Raw genomic sequence first — 17,405 nt, 5'->3', positions numbered from 1 at the left:
ATGCCCCGAGGCTGGGTGCAGTGGTGCGCAGCTGTAATCCCAGCACTATGGGAGGCCGAGGGGGGTGGGGCACTTGAGCATAAGAGTTCAAGACCAGCCTGAGGAACATGGCAAAACCCTGTCTTTACAAAAAATAATAAAAGTTAGCTGGATATAATGGTGTACACCTCTGCAGTCCCAGCTACTCAGGAGGCTGAGGTCGGAGGATTGCCTGAGCTGGGAAGGTTGAGGCTGTAGTGAGCTGAGATGGTGCCACTGTTGTATCATCTTGGGTGACAGAGTGAGACTGTTTCAAAACACTCACACCATACAGTTCTGTCTTTCTCTCACACTCACACACTGTACTTGGTCACCCGGAGGGAGCTCTGATGAAGTTGTGTCAGGAGAGCAAGGTTTTTTTTTAAATAGAGACGGGGCTTCACTAGTCCAGGCTGGTCTTGGACTCCTGACCTCGTGATCCACCTGCCTTGGTCTCCCAAAGTGCTGGGATTACAGACGTGAGCCACCATGCCCGGCCTGCAATGTTGTTTTTATGCCTGTTAACACAGCAGGTGGGCAGATCACCTGAGGTCAGGAGTTTAAGACCAGCCTCACCAACATGCTGAAACCTCATCTCTACTAAAAATAGAAAAGTTAGCCGGGCGTGGTGGCGTCTGCTTGTAGTCTCAGCTACTCAGGAGGCCGAGACGGGAGAATTGCTTGAACCCTGGAGGCAGAGGCTGCAGTGAGCCGAGATAGTGCCACTGCCTGGTTGACAGAGCAAGACTGTCTCAAAAAAAAAAAAAAAAAAAAAATTTTTCTGTGGGTAAATGCTGTCCAGCAGCATCAGATGCTACAAAGAAATCATGCAGGAAAGGAAAAGTCCATCAGCGTGGCAGACTTCATCGTCTTGCTACGGCCACTCCAACCTTCAGCAGCTGTCACCCTAGTCAGTCAGTAGCCATCAACATCAAGGCAAAACCTTCCAACGGCAAAATGTTATCACTTGCTGAAGGCTCACATGAGCATTAGCATTTTTTAGCAATAAGGTGTTTTTAAATTAAGATATGTACATTGTTGAGACATAATGCTGTTGTACGCTTAATAGATTACAGTGTAGTTTAAACATAACTTTTCTATGCACTGGGAAACACAAAATTTCATGTGACTTGCTTTATTGCAATATTTTTTTTTTGCAGTGCTCTGGAACTGAACCCGCAGTATCTTCCAAGGTATGCCCACACCTGAAATGTGCATAAGAGACAAGCGTGTAGAGGTGGAAAGTAGATAGTGGTTGCCTTGGGCTGGGGTTCAGGTACATGGGAAGTGATCGTTAATGGGGTTCGGGCTTTTCTTTTTGAAGTGATGAAAATCTAAAATTGTGATGATTGCAGAATTCTGTGAATATACTAAAAACCATTAAATGGAAGAGTTGATTTATTCATTTTTTGGAGACAGAGTCTCTCTCTGTCGCCCTGGCTGTAGTGCAGTGGCCCCATCTCGGCTCACTGAAACCTCCGCCTCCCAGGTTCAAGCAAATCTCTTGCCTCAGCCTCCTGATTAGCTGCGGCTACAGGCGCCCGCCACCATGCCCAGCTAATTTTTGTATTTTTAGTAGAGATGGGGTTTTACCATGTTGGCCAGGCTGTTCCTGATCTCCTGACCTCGTGATCCACCCACCTTGACCTCCCAAAAGTGTCGGGATTACAGGGGCTCACCCCAGCTCCCGGCCGAATGGTACACTTTAAATGGGTGAATTGTTGTGGTAGGCGAATTATATATAAATAAAAGTATTATTAAAGGGATAACTGTCGCTTCTATAATTTTACCAGTCTGTGCATTGTTTTGTTTATATCTGAAAATGAAGGCATTTATGCTTGAATCTGAAACAGTAGAGCATCGCTGAGTGTTATAAATATATTTCCGCTTGCATTATAAAAATACTAAGTCTTCATTGTTGAAAATTTGTAAAGCACAGAAATTTGAAGAAAATTAAATCATGTGGAATATTCGAGATACGTAACTTAAATTTTTGGTGGTATTGGACATCTGTGCAGTTTTTCTGTATAGAATATTGTAAAGCCTTAAAATTAAAAGAATGGTACTGTTTTTGTGTAGCTGGGTTAAGATTTACTTTGCGATCAGTTTAGAAAGTTTAATTGGCCAGGTGCGGTGGCTCACGCCTGTAATCCCAGCACGTTGGGAGGCTGAGGCAGGCGGATCTCGAGATCAGGAGATCGAGACCATCCTGGTTAACATGGTGAAACCCCGTCTCTACTAAAAATACAAAAAAATTAGCCAGGCGTGGTGGCGGGCGCCTGTAGTCCCAGCTACTCAGGAGGCTGAGGCAGGAGAATGGTGTGAACCCGGGAGGTGGAGCTTGCAGTGAGCCGAGATCACGCCACTGCACTCCAGCCTGGGCGACAGAGCAGACTCTGTTTCAAACAAACAAACAAAAACCCCGAAAGTTTAATTACAGGCTTACCTCTGAGTTATATTTGACTTGCTGGTTTTTGAGAATGAAACTAGTGTGGAGGTGAGATTACTTAGTCCACTGCTTCTAAATTTAGCTTGTTTCATGACTATGGTTTAGAAAACAAAATTGGGCATGTTTTAAATGAATGCTTTCAGACTCCTACAAGTGAATTAATGAGTGGTCTTATTACCATATTGTAAAATTTTGTGTTTTTGGAGACAGAATCTCACTCTGTTGCCCAGGCTGGGGTGCAATGGTGCGATCTCAGCTCACTGCAAGCTCCATCTCCGGGGTTCAAGCCATTCCCCTGCCTCACCCTCCTGAGTAGCTGGCACTACAGGCGCCTGCCACCATGTCTGGCTATTTTTTGTGTTTTTGTTTTTCTTTTTTTTTTTGAGATGGAGTTTCGCTCTTGTTGCCCAGACTGGAGTGCAGTGGCGTGATCTCCTCTCACTGCAACATCCGCCTCCCGAATTCAAGTGATTCTCCTGCCTCAGCCTCTCGAGTAGCTGGAATTACAGGCATGTGCCACCACGTCTGGCTAATTTTTTCATATTTTTAGTAGAGACGGGGTTTCTCCATGCTAGTCAGGCTGGTCTTAATCTCCCGACTTCAGGTGATCTGCCTCCCTCAGCCTCCCAAGGTGCTGAGATTACAGGCGTGAGCTACCGTGCCCAGCTTAATTTGTGTATTTTTAGTAGAGATGGGGTGTCACCATGTTGGCCAGGCTGGTCTTGAACTCCTGACCTCAGGTGACCAACCTGCCTCAGCCTCCCAAAGTGCTAAGATGGCAGGTGTGAGCCACTGCACCCGACGTGTCATCCTTCTTTAATGGTTCAGAATTGCATTAGAAACCTCAGCTTGAGGTGTACAGTTAAACGTGCCACTTCTACAGGTACGATTCCCTGAGCTCTCCTTTGCACAAAAGCCCCTCACTTCACCCCTGCACCTTGATAACCATTTGCTTTGTCTTTTTAGTTTGTGTTTTTTGTAGTTTGATACAAATGGAATGATAGTCTTTTTAATCTAGCTCTTTTCACTTAATATCTTTTTGAGATTATTCCATGTTGTTGCTTGTTACCAGTTAATTATTTTCTCCCCTCCTCCTCCTCTTCTCTTTCTGGACACAGGGTCTCTTGCTCTGTCATCCAAGCTGGAGTACAGTGTTAGGATTATACAAAGTAATTGTGGTTTTTACCATTACTTTTAATGGCAAAATCCGCAGTTACTTTTGCACCAACCTAATAGCTCACTGCAGGCCTGAATTCCTGGGCTCAAGCAATTCTCTTGCCTTAGCCTCCGGAGTAGTTGAGACTACAGGCACACACCCCCACACCCAGCTAATTATTGCAGAGACAGTGTCTCACCATGTTGCCCAGGTTGGTCTCAAACTACTGGGCTCAAGTAATCCTCCTGTCTTGGCCTCCCCAAATGCTGCGATTATAGATGTGAGCTACTGTGCATGGACAGTGAATTCTTTTCTTTCGAGTGGTGTCCCGTCTTACAGATGTGAGCACCAGTGTACTTACTCATTTCCCCTATGGATGCACATTCGAGTGGTTTCCACTTTTTGGCTATTATGAATATAGTTGCTGTGAGTGAGTGTGTAAAAGTCTTTGTAACGGTTTATTTATTTTTCTTCTGTATAATACATAGAACTAGGATTGCTGAGTCGTGGTAAATGTTTATTAAAACATTGCCAATTTTTTTTGAAGAGACTTTACAAAATATTCTCTTTTGTTTTATATTCCCAAAAGGATTAATTTTTGAAACATATTTTCCTGGATACTTTAGGCACACTCCCCTTAATTTAGTAGTGTTTTGGTTTTTGTTTTGTTTTTTTTTTTTTGATACGGAGTCTCGCTCTGTCACCCAGGCTGGAGTGCAGTGGCGCGATCTCAGTTCACTGCAGCCTCTGCCTCCCAGGTTCAAGCAATTCTCCTGCCTCAGCCTGCGTGGTAGCCGGGATTAGAAGTGTACACCACCATGCCCAACTAATTTTTGTATTTTTAGTAGAGACGGGGTTTCACCATGTTGGGCCAGGCTGTTCTCGAATTCCTGACCTCAGGCGATCCATCAGACTTGGCCTCCCGAAGTGCTGAGATTACAGGCGTGAGCCACCGTGCCCACCCAGTTTAGTAGTGTTTTATGAAGTCACCATCTCTTTCATACCTGTTAGTTAAGGTATGCTTATGCTTAGGGTGTTAGTGAATGCTAAGGATGCTTATTTAAATGCAGATAATTTTTGTTGTTGTTGTTGTTTTGAGACGAGTCTCGCTATGTTGCCCTGAGTGGCAATACAGTGATGTGATCTCAGCTCACTGCAATCTCTACCTCCTGGGTTCAAGCTATTCTGCTGCGTCAGCTTCCCAAGTAGGTGGGATTGTGGTGGTGTGCACGTTGGCCAGGCTGGTCTTGAATTCGTGACCTCAAGTGATCTGCCCACCTTGGCCTCCCACAGTTCTGGGATTATAGGCATAAGCCACTGCATCCGGCCTATTTAAATTTAAATTTAAATTAAATTAAATTAATTTATTTATTTATTTTGAGATGGAGTCTCCATCTGTTGCCAGACTGGACTGCAGTGGCACAATGTTGGCTCACTGCAATCTCCACCTCTCGGGGTCAAGCGATTCTCCTGTCTCCGTCTCTGGAGTACCTGGGAATACAGGTGCTCATCACCATGCCCAGCTAATTTTTTTGTATTTTTTGTAAAGACAGTGTTTCACCATGTTGGCCGGAATAGTCTCTATCTCTTGACCTCGTAATGCGCCCACTGCGGCCTGCCAAAGTGCTGGGACTACCAGCATGCCCAGCCTCTATTTTTATTTTATTATTTATTTATTTATTTATTTAGAGACAGAGTCTCGCTCTGTCCCCCAGGCTGGAGTGCAGTGGCACGATCTCGGCTCACTGCAAGCTCCGCCTCCCGGGTTCACCCATTCTCTTGCCTCATCCTCCCGAGTAGCTGAGACTATAGGCGCCCACCACCTCGCCCGGCTAATTTTTTGTATTTTTAGTAGAGAAGGGGTTTCACTGTGTTAGCCAGGATGGTCTCGATCTCCTGACCTCGTGATCCGCCTGCCTCAGCCTCCCAAAGTGCTGGGATTACAGGCTTGAGCCACCGCACCCGGCCTATTTTTATTTTTTAGAGACAGGATCTGACCGTGTTGCCCTGGCTGGTCTCGAACTCCTGAGCTCAAGTGATTCTCCTGCCTCAGTTCCCAAAGTGCTAGGGGTATAAGCCACTACTACTGGCCTAAAATGCAGATTCTTGAGTCTCATCACCAAAGATTCAAACGTGGGTAATGTTGGAGAGCCACGTGGTAATATGGCATCAAAATAAGTTTCTGTTAATGTATTTATTCAGTTACTATTTCTTGTGCTGTTGCGCTTTGCATTCACACGCTGTTGTGTTAACTGTATTTCCCAATGCTTGCGATAGATCCCAAGGCTTCTCTGGGCCCCTTTCTTTGCTCGCCACCTAGTGGTAACAAATAGGAGTCATCAGAAGTTTCACCAGAAGTAGCTTCATATGAGGCAGGATAGAAAACATCCAAAGTCTGTTGGTGGCCAACCATGTACTCTGTACATTTTTGCTGTATGAACAAATTACCCCTTCTCTTGTTTTTTTGGAAATACTATTTATTTGTAAGACAATACGTTTTAGAATCTGTAAATTCTTAATCTTTCTCTTAAACTGGTGGCTCTTTTTTTTTTTTTTTTTGGCTGGACAATGGTTAGGTATGCCTAATTATCTTAGAGAAGTGCTTTCAGACCACACTAAATTGTATTAGATAGTATATGACGTCTTCCTGATTCCATAGAACTTACATTCTAGAGTCTTTGCATTGGCTCTTAGTTTGGTTTCCTTTACATGTTTTTGGCTTTTTACTCATATTAGTTTTGATGATTATGAAATTATTTTTGTTAAAATTTTTTTCCAGTAGCTTGACAGAAAAAAACCTACTTTGAATGGGATATGTTAAGAAAACTTCCAGTGTGTAAGATCTGACTTCCTTTTCCCATGCAGAAATGGTGGAGTCAATGAAGAAAGTAGCAGGGATGGATGTGGAGCTGACAGTTGAAGAAAGAAACCTCCTATCTGTTGCATATAAGAATGTGATTGGAGCTAGAAGAGCCTCCTGGAGAATAATCAGCAGCATTGAACAGAAAGAAGAAAACAAGGGAGGAGAAGACAAGCTAAAAATGATTCGGGAATATCGGCAAATGGTGAGATTACTGTGCCGTCGTCCCCCCTTATCCACAGTTTGAGTTACCTGTAGGACAGTACACTAAGGTTTTGAGAGAAAAGGAGACTACATTCATATAACTCATTACAGTATGTTATAATGTTTCCGTTATTAATGTTTGTGTCTAGTTTGTAAGTTAAACTTTCCCATGGCTATGTATGTATAGGACAAAACATAGTCTGTATCAGATTTGGTATTATTCATGGTTTCAGCACATCCACTGGCTGGTCTTAGAATGGACGCCTCTTGGGTAAGGGGGAACTGTTGTATTTTCAAGCAAAATGATGACTGTTTTTTAAACAAATACGATGGGTTGGCTGGGCACAGTGGCTCATTCCTGTAATCTCAGCACCCTGGGAGGCCGAGGTGGGCGGATCACGAGGTCAGGAGATCCAGACCATCCTGGCTAACATGGTGAAACCCCGTCTACTAAAAATAGAAAAAATTAGCCGGGTGTGGTGTTGGGCGCCTGTAGTCCCAGCTACTCTGGAGGCTGTGGCAGGAGAATGGCGTGAACCTGAGAGGCGGAGCTTGCAGTGAGCCGAGATCGTGCCACTGCACTCCTGCCTGGGTGACAGAGTGAGACTCCATCTCAAAAAAGAAAAAAAAAGGAAAAAAACCACACACACAAAGCAAATATATTGGGTTAATTTGTCTCAGTCCTCTTCTCCCCGCCCCCCCAGACTCGCCCTGTTGCCCAGTCTGGAGTACAGTGGCGCGATCTCCGCTCACTGCAAGCTCCATCTCCCGAGTTCACGCCATTCTTCCGCCTCAGCCTCCCCAGTAGCTGGGACTACAGGCGCCCGCCACCATGCCTGGCTAATTTTTTGTATTTTTAGCAGACATGGGGTTTCACTATGTCAGCCAGGATGGTCTCGATCTCCTGACCTCGTGATCTGCCCGTCTCAGCCTCCCAAAGTGTTGGGATTACAGGCTTGAGCCATCGCGCCCAGCCCTTTTTTTTAAAAATTTTTTTAAAGAGGAAGTTTCGCCCTTGTTGCCCACACTGGAGTGCGGTGGTGTGATCTCAGCTCATTATAACCTCTGCCTCCCGGGTTCAAGTGATTCTCCTGCCTCAGCCTCCTAAGTAGCTGGGATTACAGGTGCCTGCCACCACAACTGGTTAATTTTTGTATTTTTAGTAGAGACGGGGTTTCACCATGTTCGCCAGGCTGGTCTCGAACTTCTGACCTCAGGTGATCTGCCAGCCTAGTCCTCCCAAAGTGCTGGGATTAGAGGTGTGAGGCACCACACCTGGCCTAGTTTTTTCAACAGAATAAAACATACCAGAGTGGGACACTGTAAGCATAAGGATTATTTAATGAAGTTATTTTACATACTGTGTGTGTATATGCATATATAAAATGTTTCTCATTGTAGGTCTTGTTAAAAAAGTTGTATAGGCCGGGCGCGGTGGCTCAAGCCTGTAATCCCAGCACTTTGGGAGGCCGAGACGGGCGGATCACGAGGTCAGGAGATCGAGACCATCCTGGCTAACATGGTGAAACCCCGTCTCTACAAAAAAATACAAAAAACTAGCCGGGCGAGGTGGCGGGCGCCTGTAGTCCCAGCTACTCGGGAGGCTGAGGCAGGAGAATGGCGTAAACCCGGGAGGCGGAGCTTGCAGTGAGCTGAGATCCGGCCACTGCACTCCAGCCCGGGCTGCAGAGCCAGACTCCGTCTCAAAGAAAAAAGAAAAAAAAAAAGTTGTATAGCCATTACTCTGATGGCAGCGGTTTATTTATTTATTTTTTTTTTTTTTTGAGACGGAGTCTTGCTCTGCAGCCTGGGCTGGAGTGCAGTGGCCGGATCTCAGCTCACTGCAAGCTCCGCCTCCCGGGTTTACGCCATTCTCCTGCCTCAGCCTCCCGAGTAGCTGGGACTACAGGCGCCCGCCACCGCTCCCGGCCAGCGGTTTTCAATTAGAGGTGCTTTTGTCCTTCAGAGGACATTTGACAATGCCTAGAAATACTTTTGTCACTTGGAGGGTGCTGCTAGCATCTAGTAGGGTGGAGACGGGATGCTGCTTACCATTCTACTGTGCACAGTACGGCCCCACAGCAAACTCCAATAGTGCTGCTGGTGAGAAACTGATTTAGCGGAAGAGACAGGCACATAACGCATGAAAGAGAACAGGGAAGAGAATTACAGGGCAGGTGGAAAGTGAGCTTGGTTGGTTGGGAGAGGGAAAGGTGGGGGAACCACAGTTACTGACTCGCCAGCTGTACTGGGCACTGTCCTGAGTAGAGAAATATTTTTATTATATGTATTTGTGCAAGGTAGTACATGAAATCTTTAAAATAGCACTGGAAGGGGGAGGTATTATCCCAACCTATGAATGCACAAGCCAGGATTTTGAGTGTTTAACATACCTGAGGTCACTTAGAAAGTTGTGAGCTGGGGCCGGGCGTGGTGTCTCATGGCTGTAACCCCAGCTCTTGGGGAAGACAGAGGCAGGAGGATTGCTTGAGCCCAGTAGTGGGCAAAAAAGTGAGACCCTGTCTCTAAAAATAAAGTTGTAAGCTGGGGTTGATGTGTTAACCATTACCCTGAAATATGTTGGGTCAAAGAATTTGGTCAATAGAAAAGTTTTGTGTCCCAGTGGAAGGAGGAGGTGAGGAAGTTGAAAGTGCTGAAGAAGAAAGCCCAGGAGCTCCACTATGGGGTTTCTGTGGGATTTTGGCTGCCTGGGAAAGGGAAGTGGGAATCAAAGAGAGCAACTGATAAAGTGGGAGAAGATGTAAAAAGCTCAAGAGTCTGATGTCTTAGATGAGATACATGCATTAAAAAGAAAAGTGGTGAGGCGCGGTGGCTCATGCCTGTAACCCCAGCACTTTGGGAGGCCGAGGTGGGTGGGTCACACCTGAGGTCAGGAGTTCGAGACCAGCCTGACCAACATGGTGAAACTCCGTCTCTACTAAAAATACAAAAATTAGCCAGGCATGGTGGCACATGCCTGTAATCCCAGCTACTCAGGAGGCTGAGACAGGAGAATCGCTTGATTCTCCTGTCAGGAGGCGGAGGTTGCAGTGAGCCAACATCAAGCCACTGCACCCCATCCAGCCTTGGCAACAAGAGCGAAACTGAATCAAAGAAAGAAAAAGTAAAAAAGAGTCCAGTTGTCTTGATGAGCCCCTAAATAGAAATTACAAGAGAAGAAGAACTGAAAAAGGAAGCCATGGGCCCAGAGTGGAGTGTTACAATTCATACTGCTAGTATGAGGCAGTGCGGTCATGGGTGTGGACAAGTGGAAGTCTTGGAGTATAGAGCCAAGAACTTGTTGAATGGAACATGGCCGCACCATACCATGGTGTGATCTCAGGTATCAGATCGGTTAGCTGTAGACATTCAGTGAATCTGGGAGAAGGGTGTAGAGATCTACTGAGGACAGAAACTGAGACATAGAACGTAAGAATGTCAGCTTGTGAGGAGGAAGGGTTTGGAGTAACAGGAGAGCAGTCATTGACTGTGCGAGGAGCTGGGAGAACTTAGAAATCTTCCTTCTCGGCCGGGCGCGGTGGCTCCAGCCTGTAATCCCAGCACTTTGGGAGGCCAAGACGGGCGGATCATGAGGTCAGGAGATCGAGACCATCCTGGCTGATACGGTGAAACCCCGTCTCTACTAAAATATACAGAAAACTAGCCGGGCGAGGTGGCGGGCGCCTGTAGTCCCAGCTACTCCGGAGGCTGAGGCAGGAGAATGGCGTAAACCCGGGGGGCGGAGATTGCAGTGAGCTGAGATCTGGCCACTGCACTCCAGCCTGGGCGACAGAGCAAGACTCCGTCTCAAAAAAAAAAAAGAAATCTTCCTTCTCCTAGGCCAGTCTCTGTTGGAAAAGCCGTCAGGGCGGTGGTTTATTCAGAAAATGGTTTTGCTTGGGATAAGGATGTGATTATAGAAGAAAAAGTGAGAGAATGTTTTACAGTGAAACGGAGGTTCCAGGGGCATGGAGAGGAACCTCATGAAAGGTTCAGCAATAGTACATGAGTTAATAGCAAATAGGAAGCAAGCTGGGGATGTGCATCGAGAGGTGGTGTACGTGCTCAGCATTATCAATGGATAGAGATGGTGGCAATAGCTACTTTGGTAGATAGGTTTTTGGTATCTTAACTAGTTACAGATCTCTGCCATTTAAGGAATTGCCTGGTGACTGTTAGGAATGTGAGTGCTGAAGGCAAACTGCCTGCGTTTAAATTTTGATTCTATCCCTTGCAACCGGCCTGAGTTCAAATCCTAGCTCTGCTTATTAAATTCTTTTAAGGTGATCTTAGAACAATGTCTTTACATTGCTACCTCATGAAAGAAGTTAATTCATGTAATTGACCAGCATTTATCAAGAAGCATCAGTGTTTTAGTCATTGGTAATTCTGTAACTGTGAAGGGAGTGTGGGGGCTGGTGTATGTGCGCCTGCATGTGTGTATGTAACACTTAATAGCATGCAGAAAGGAAACCATGCTTTTTATAACCTAGAGGCAGCTTTTCTCTACTTTTGTGTCAAGAAGGAAGAAGGGAGTTGGGAGAAGGTTATTAATTCTTTTTAATACTAAGCTCTCCTCCTCAAAACCAGAGATAGATAGAATGTGTAATAATTTGTAGAATTTCTAGACTTAATCAGATTTTTTTTAAAAATTTATTTTTATTTTTTCAGGTTGAGACTGAGCTGAAGTTAATCTGTTGTGACATTCTGGATGTACTGGACAAACACCTCATTCCAGCAGCTAACACTGGCGAGTCCAAGGTTTTCTATTATAAAATGTAGGTTCTATACTAGAAGGGAAAATGTAAGATTGAAAGTTGGTCCTTTTAGAATCATAACTTTTTTCTATGTGGGTTTTCAACTTTTATTTAAGAATAATTGTTCAATGTTAGAAGGATAGTTAATATTGGAATAAAAGATGCAATATTATGAAAATGTAAAATTTTAATAGTTACTCATAGAAAACATAATTTTATATTTTCTGTTTTAGCATAAACAAGTTTCAGTCTTACTAATGTGTGTTAAACTGTTCCCCCATTTATACTTCAGATTGTTCCCAACTTTTGCTTATTTTATGTTCTTGTGTTTTTGTGATGCCTATCCCATTCTCTTCTCCCAAACGGCATACATTTCAGTGCTTAGTGTTTTATATAGAAATTTTATTTTATTTTTAATAAACAGTCATGCTATTCCTTGGAACCACTTGCTTAATTCTGGTCTGTTAGGTGATAATTTTGTTAATTTTTAGAGGCTCCTCAGTTAATTTCCTTGGGATTTTTGCTTATATTTAGTAATATGAAATGTCTAAGGAAAACACAAAAGGAAGCCAGTTATTCCTGAGGGTATTTAAAATTATTGAAGTACACCTGCTACATGTTACATACATTTTGTCACATATTTTATATAATATAGAACAATTTTAGCTTATTTTCCTTTAAAATCATCATTCTTGGTTTAAAATTTTTTTTGTTTGTTTGTTTTTAAATTTTGGTTTTGTTTTAGGAAAGGGGACTACCACAGGTATCTGGCAGAATTTGCCACAGGAAATGACAGGAAGGAGGCTGCGGAGAACAGCCTAGTGGCTTATAAAGCTGCTAGTGATATTGCAATGACAGAACTTCCACCAACGCATCCTATTCGCTTAGGTCTTGCTCTCAATTTTTCCGTATTCTACTACGAAATTCTTAATTCCCCTGACCGTGCCTGCAGGTAAGTTGTGGGGAAGAAAAAAGCTCTCAGCTTGAATGTTAAGGGGTAGCTATTTGGATTTTCCGTATTGTTTTTGGGCCTGCCTTTGTAGACTTGGCTGCGTAGTAATTCTTTTGACTCTTACTGAAACTACTTTGGATAGTATTAAGACAGACCTATCTCAACCCACTAGCATAGCAGTCAGGATAATTATTTTTATGTGGGATATTTTGGTAGATTGAAATCTAACGTGTTAAAATGAGTAGAGGAAGGAAACGAGACGAATTATAAAATAGAATTATTTTAATTTTGTATATTAGTTTTCAGTCTTTTTTTAAAATTTGAGACCATGTCTCACTTTGTCTTCCAGGCTGGAGTGCAGTGATGCCATCTCAGATCACTGCAACCTCCGCCTCCTGAGTTCAAGTGATTCTCCTGCCTCAGCCTCCTGAGTAACTGGAATTCCAGGGGCCTGCCAACATGCCCAACTAACTTTTTTTGTGTTTTTAGTAGAGACGGGGTTTCACCGTGTTGGCTAGGCTGGTCTGGAACTCCTGACCTCAAGTGATCTGCCTGCTTTGGCCTCCCGAAGTGTTGAGATTACAAGCATGAGCCACCGTGCCCACCCAGTTTTCTGTCTTTTTGTTTGTTTGTTTGTTTGTTTGAGACGGAGTCTGGCTCTGCCGCCTAGGCTGGAGTGCAGTGGCCGGATCTCAGCTCACTGTAAGCTCTGCCTCCCAGGTTCACGCCATTCTCCTGCCTCAGCCTCCCGAGTAGCTGGGACTACAGGCGCCCGCCACCTCGCCCAGCTAACGTTTTGTATTTTTTAGTAGAGACGGGGTTTCACCGTGTTAGCCAGGATGGTCTCGATCTCCTGACCTCGTGGTCCCCCGGCCTCAGCCTCCCAAAGTGCTGGGATTACAGGCTTGAGCCACCGCGCCCGGCCCAGTTTTCTGTCTTTGTGGGCATGTTTTGAATAGTTACTCTTGTAGAAAACATAATTTTATATTTTCTGTTTTAGCATAAACAAGTTTCAGTCTTACTAATGTGTGTTGAACTATTCCCCCATTTATACTTCAGCCTGTTCCCAGGTTTTGATAATGTCGATGCAAATATAAGGAATATTTATATGTACATAACTTTTTACTTTTAAAAAATTGTGATAGCCTGGGTGCGGTGGCTCACACCTGTAATCCCAGCACTTTGGGAGGCTGAGGCAGGTGGATCACCTGAGATCAGGAGTTCGAAACCAACCTAACCAACACGGTGAAACTCTGTCTCTACTAAAAATACAAAATTAGCCGGGTATGGTGGTGCATGCCTATAATCGCAGCTACTTGGAATACTGAGACAGGAGAATCGTTTGAACCCAGGAGGCAGAGGTTGCAGTGAGCCTTGATTACACCAGTACACTCTAGCCTGGGCGACAAAGCGAGACTTTGTTTGAAAAAATACACACACGCGCACACACACAATTTAGTGGCACCAGATACCTTGACAGTGTTGTGTAATCACCACTATTTATTTGAAAACTTTCTCTGCACCCCACACAAAGCAAATTACAGCCATTAAACAATAACTTCATTTCCCCTCTGCCCACCTGCTAGCAACTTTTATTTTACTTTGTCATTATGAATTTTGCCCCCATTCTAGATACCTCATGTAAGTGGGATCATACAATATTTGTCCTTTTGTGGCTGTCTTTATTTCATCTAGCATAATGTTTTTATCCATGTAAAAGTAAAAGCATGAATCAGAGCTTCAGTCCTTGCAGTGACTGAATTCACACGATTCATTTTACGTATTTTGACACATTGTTTAGTCATTAAACTTTTGGTGGTATCTTTCCGCCCTTTTTCTGTGGTGAGTATAGTGCTGCTGTGAACATGGATGCATTAAGTATTTGCTTGAGTCCTTGTATTTAACTTCACTTTGAGGTGGAATTGGGACTGAAAATTCTGTGTGTAACTTTTTCCCCCCAGACAGGATCTTGTTCCGCCTGCAGTTGTGCACTCATAGCTCACTGCAGCCGTGGCTTCCTGAGCTCAGCTGATCCGCGTACCTGAGCCTCCCAAGTAGCTGTCACTAGAGGAGGGTGCCACCATACCTGGCGTTTTCTTTTCTTTTCCTTTGTTTTTGTTTGTTTGTTTGTTTGTTTTGTTTTGTTTTGTTTTGAGGCAGAGCCTGGTACTGTTGCCCAGGCTGGAGGGCAGTGGTGTGATCTTGGCTCACTGCAGCCTCCACCTTCCAGATTCAAGCGATTCTCCTGCCTCAGCATGTAGAGTGGCTGGGATTACAGGCGCCTGCCACCATACCTAGCTAATTTTTTGTATTTTCAGTAGAGATGGGTTTCTATGTTGTTGGCCAGGCTACTCTCAAACTCCTGACCTTGTGTGATCTGCCCGCCTCGGCCTCCCAAAGTGCTGGGATTACAGAGATGAGCCACTGTGCCAATTTTAAAATTTTTTTTGTAGAGGCAGGGTCTTGCTATGTTGCCCAAGCTGGTCTTGAAATCGTGGCCTCAAGTAATCCTCCTGCTTCAGCCTCCCAAAATGCCAAGACTGCAGGCCTGAGCCACTGCACCAGGCCCTTTTTGCCCATTTTTGAATTCATGTTTTTTTGTTAGTTGAGTGTTGGGAGTTTATTACTCCAGATAGTGATCTCTTAGCAAGTAAACAGTTTGTATTTTCTCCTCTTCTGTAGGTTGGCATTCTGTTGTTGTTGTTTTTGCTCTTGTCTTTTTTCTTTTCCCCCCCAAGACAGAGTCTCGCTGTGTTTCCCAGGCTGGAGTGCAGTGGCGCAATCTCGGCTCACTGCAACCTCTGCCTCCTGGTTTCAAGCGATTCTCCTGCCTCAGCCTCCCAAGTATCTGGGATTACAGATGCCCACCACCATACCCGGCTAATTTTTGTATTTTTTATGTAGAGATGGGGTTTCACCATGTTGGCCAGGCTGGTCTTGACCTCACCTTAAGTGATCTGGTCACCTCAGCCTCCCAAAGTGCTGAGATTACAGGCGTGAGCCACTGCACCCGGCCTATTTTAAATTTTTACAGTAAATATTGCAGTAGCAAAATGGTTTTGTTTTGTTTTTTAAATGGAGTCTCGCTCTGTCGCCCAGGCTGGAGTGCAGTGACGCGATCTCGGCTCACTGCAAGCTCCACCTCCTGGGTTCACGCCATTCTCCTGCCTCAGCCTTCCGAGTAGCTGGGACTACAGGCACCCGCCGCCAAGCCTGGCTAATTTTTTTATATTTTTAGTAGAGATGGGGTTTCACCGTGTTAGCCCATATGGTCTCAATGTCCTGATCTCGTGATCTGCCTGCCTTGGCCTCCCAAAGTGCTGGGATTACACGTGTGAGCCACCACGCCCGGCCTCTTTTGCTTTTTGTATGTTTTTTTTTGGTTTGTTGAGGACCACTGCTTAAGCAAAGTAGGTTTTTTAAGTGAAAGCCTTTCAGAGACTGAGGAAAGTGGATCAACTGATACATTAGAACTTTAACGTTGACTATTACAGGCATGCTTCACTGTGCTCGACTGATTTTTTTTGCATTTTTAGTAGAGACAGGATTTTACCATACTGGTCAGGCTGGTCTCGAACTCCTGACCTCAGGTGATCCACCCAGCTCAGCCTCCCAGAGTGCTGGGATTACAGGCATGAGCCACTGCACTTGGCCAATCTAAAAATATTCTAAATGGCTAGTTGAGTTTGTCCAGGATAGGGTTCGTAAGTAAAGAAACTTTGGCTATTTAACTGATACTGGTGGTTGCACCTTTCCTTGTCAAGACTCCAGTCTAGCTGTCCCACATGTAGCTCCAGTTTTAAGTCACTTCCATACCTTTGCTCATGCTTTTGCTTAAACCTGAAGTGTGTTCTTTTTGCTTTCTCCTGATCCATTAAGGTTAGCTCAGATTTGACCTTCCCATTAGTTGCTCCTCCTGGGTCCCTGAAATACTTTATTTGGAGTAGCACTTCATTCTTCTTCTTCTTCTTCTTCTTCTTCTTCTTCTTCTTTTCTGTTCTTTTTTGCCCAGGCTGGAGTGCAGTGGCACAATTTCAGCTCACTGCAACCTCCGCCTCCCGAGTTCAAGCGATTCTCCTGCCTCAGCCTCCTGAGTAGCTGGGACTGTAGACATACACCACCACACCTGGCTAATTTTTTGTGTTTTTAATAGGTTTTGCCATGGTGGCCCGGCTGGTCTTGAACTCCTGGCCTCAAGTGATCTGCCCGCGCGCATTGGCCACCCAAAGTGTGCTGATTACAGGCATGAGCCACCACACCCAGTCTCCTTCTTCTTTTAAAATAGTTATATATTTGTCCATCCTCCATTTCTAAAGTTTTAAGGTGGTTGTGGACTTAGATTATTTCTGTCTCTCCTTTTTTTTTCTGTTGGTATCTGGTATCATTTCTTGGGCATAGTACACAGTATTCAGTAAGTGTGGATTTTCTTTTAAAACTGTAAATGGCTTACATGACCACATTTCCGTGGCTTCTGTGTTGCCTTTTATTTTCTTTGCTTCCCTGCCTCCATTAACGTGAAATTAAATTTTGTTAAACTTTGAGGTATTGTCCAAGATTTTCTTTTTGCGTTAATACTTTGTTAAATATCTGGGAGGGGTGGTTTGTACCATTGGTCCCAGCCACTCAAGAGGCTAAGGTGGGAAGATTGCTTGAACGCAGGAGTTCAGGTCCAGCCTGGGCAACATAACGAGTCTCTTAAAAAAAAAACTTGGCCGGGCACGGTGGCTCACTCCTGTAATCCCAGTACTTCGGGAGGCCGAGGTGGGCGGATCATGAGGTCAGGAGATCGAGACCATCCTGGCTAACATGGTGAAACCCCATCTCTATTAAAAACACACACAAAAATTTAGCCAGGCGTGGTGGCGGGTGCCTGTAGTCCCAGCTTCTCGGGAGGCTGAGGCAGGAATGGCGTGAACCTGGGAGGCGGAGCTTGCCGGGAGCGGAGATCGCACCACTGCACTCCAGCCTGGGCGACAGAGCGAACCTCCGTCTCAAAAAAAAAAAAAAAA

General features: G+C 44.7%; 1 protein-coding gene across 1 annotated transcript in view; it reads left to right on the top strand.

The window, feature by feature from the left end:
* The first annotated feature begins 1,180 nt into the window (after window positions 1–1,180).
* YWHAE (tyrosine 3-monooxygenase/tryptophan 5-monooxygenase activation protein epsilon) overlaps window positions 1,181–17,405 on the top strand; it is a 27,201-nt gene continuing 10,976 nt past the window's right edge. The window contains exons 1-4 of the mRNA XM_017865287.1: window positions 1,181–1,211; window positions 6,489–6,688; window positions 11,359–11,465; window positions 12,190–12,396. Of these exons, the coding sequence (XP_017720776.1) occupies window positions 6,491–6,688; window positions 11,359–11,465; window positions 12,190–12,396 (512 nt within the window). The 5' untranslated portion in view covers window positions 1,181–1,211; window positions 6,489–6,490. The remainder of the gene's footprint in view (window positions 1,212–6,488; window positions 6,689–11,358; window positions 11,466–12,189; window positions 12,397–17,405) is intronic.

Source organism: Rhinopithecus bieti, unplaced genomic scaffold (genome assembly GCF_001698545.2).
Source record: "Rhinopithecus bieti isolate Rb0 unplaced genomic scaffold, ASM169854v2 scaffold_22, whole genome shotgun sequence".
Taxonomy (NCBI): Eukaryota; Metazoa; Chordata; class Mammalia; order Primates; family Cercopithecidae; genus Rhinopithecus; species Rhinopithecus bieti.
This window is presented reverse-complemented; position numbering and strand designations above follow the sequence as displayed.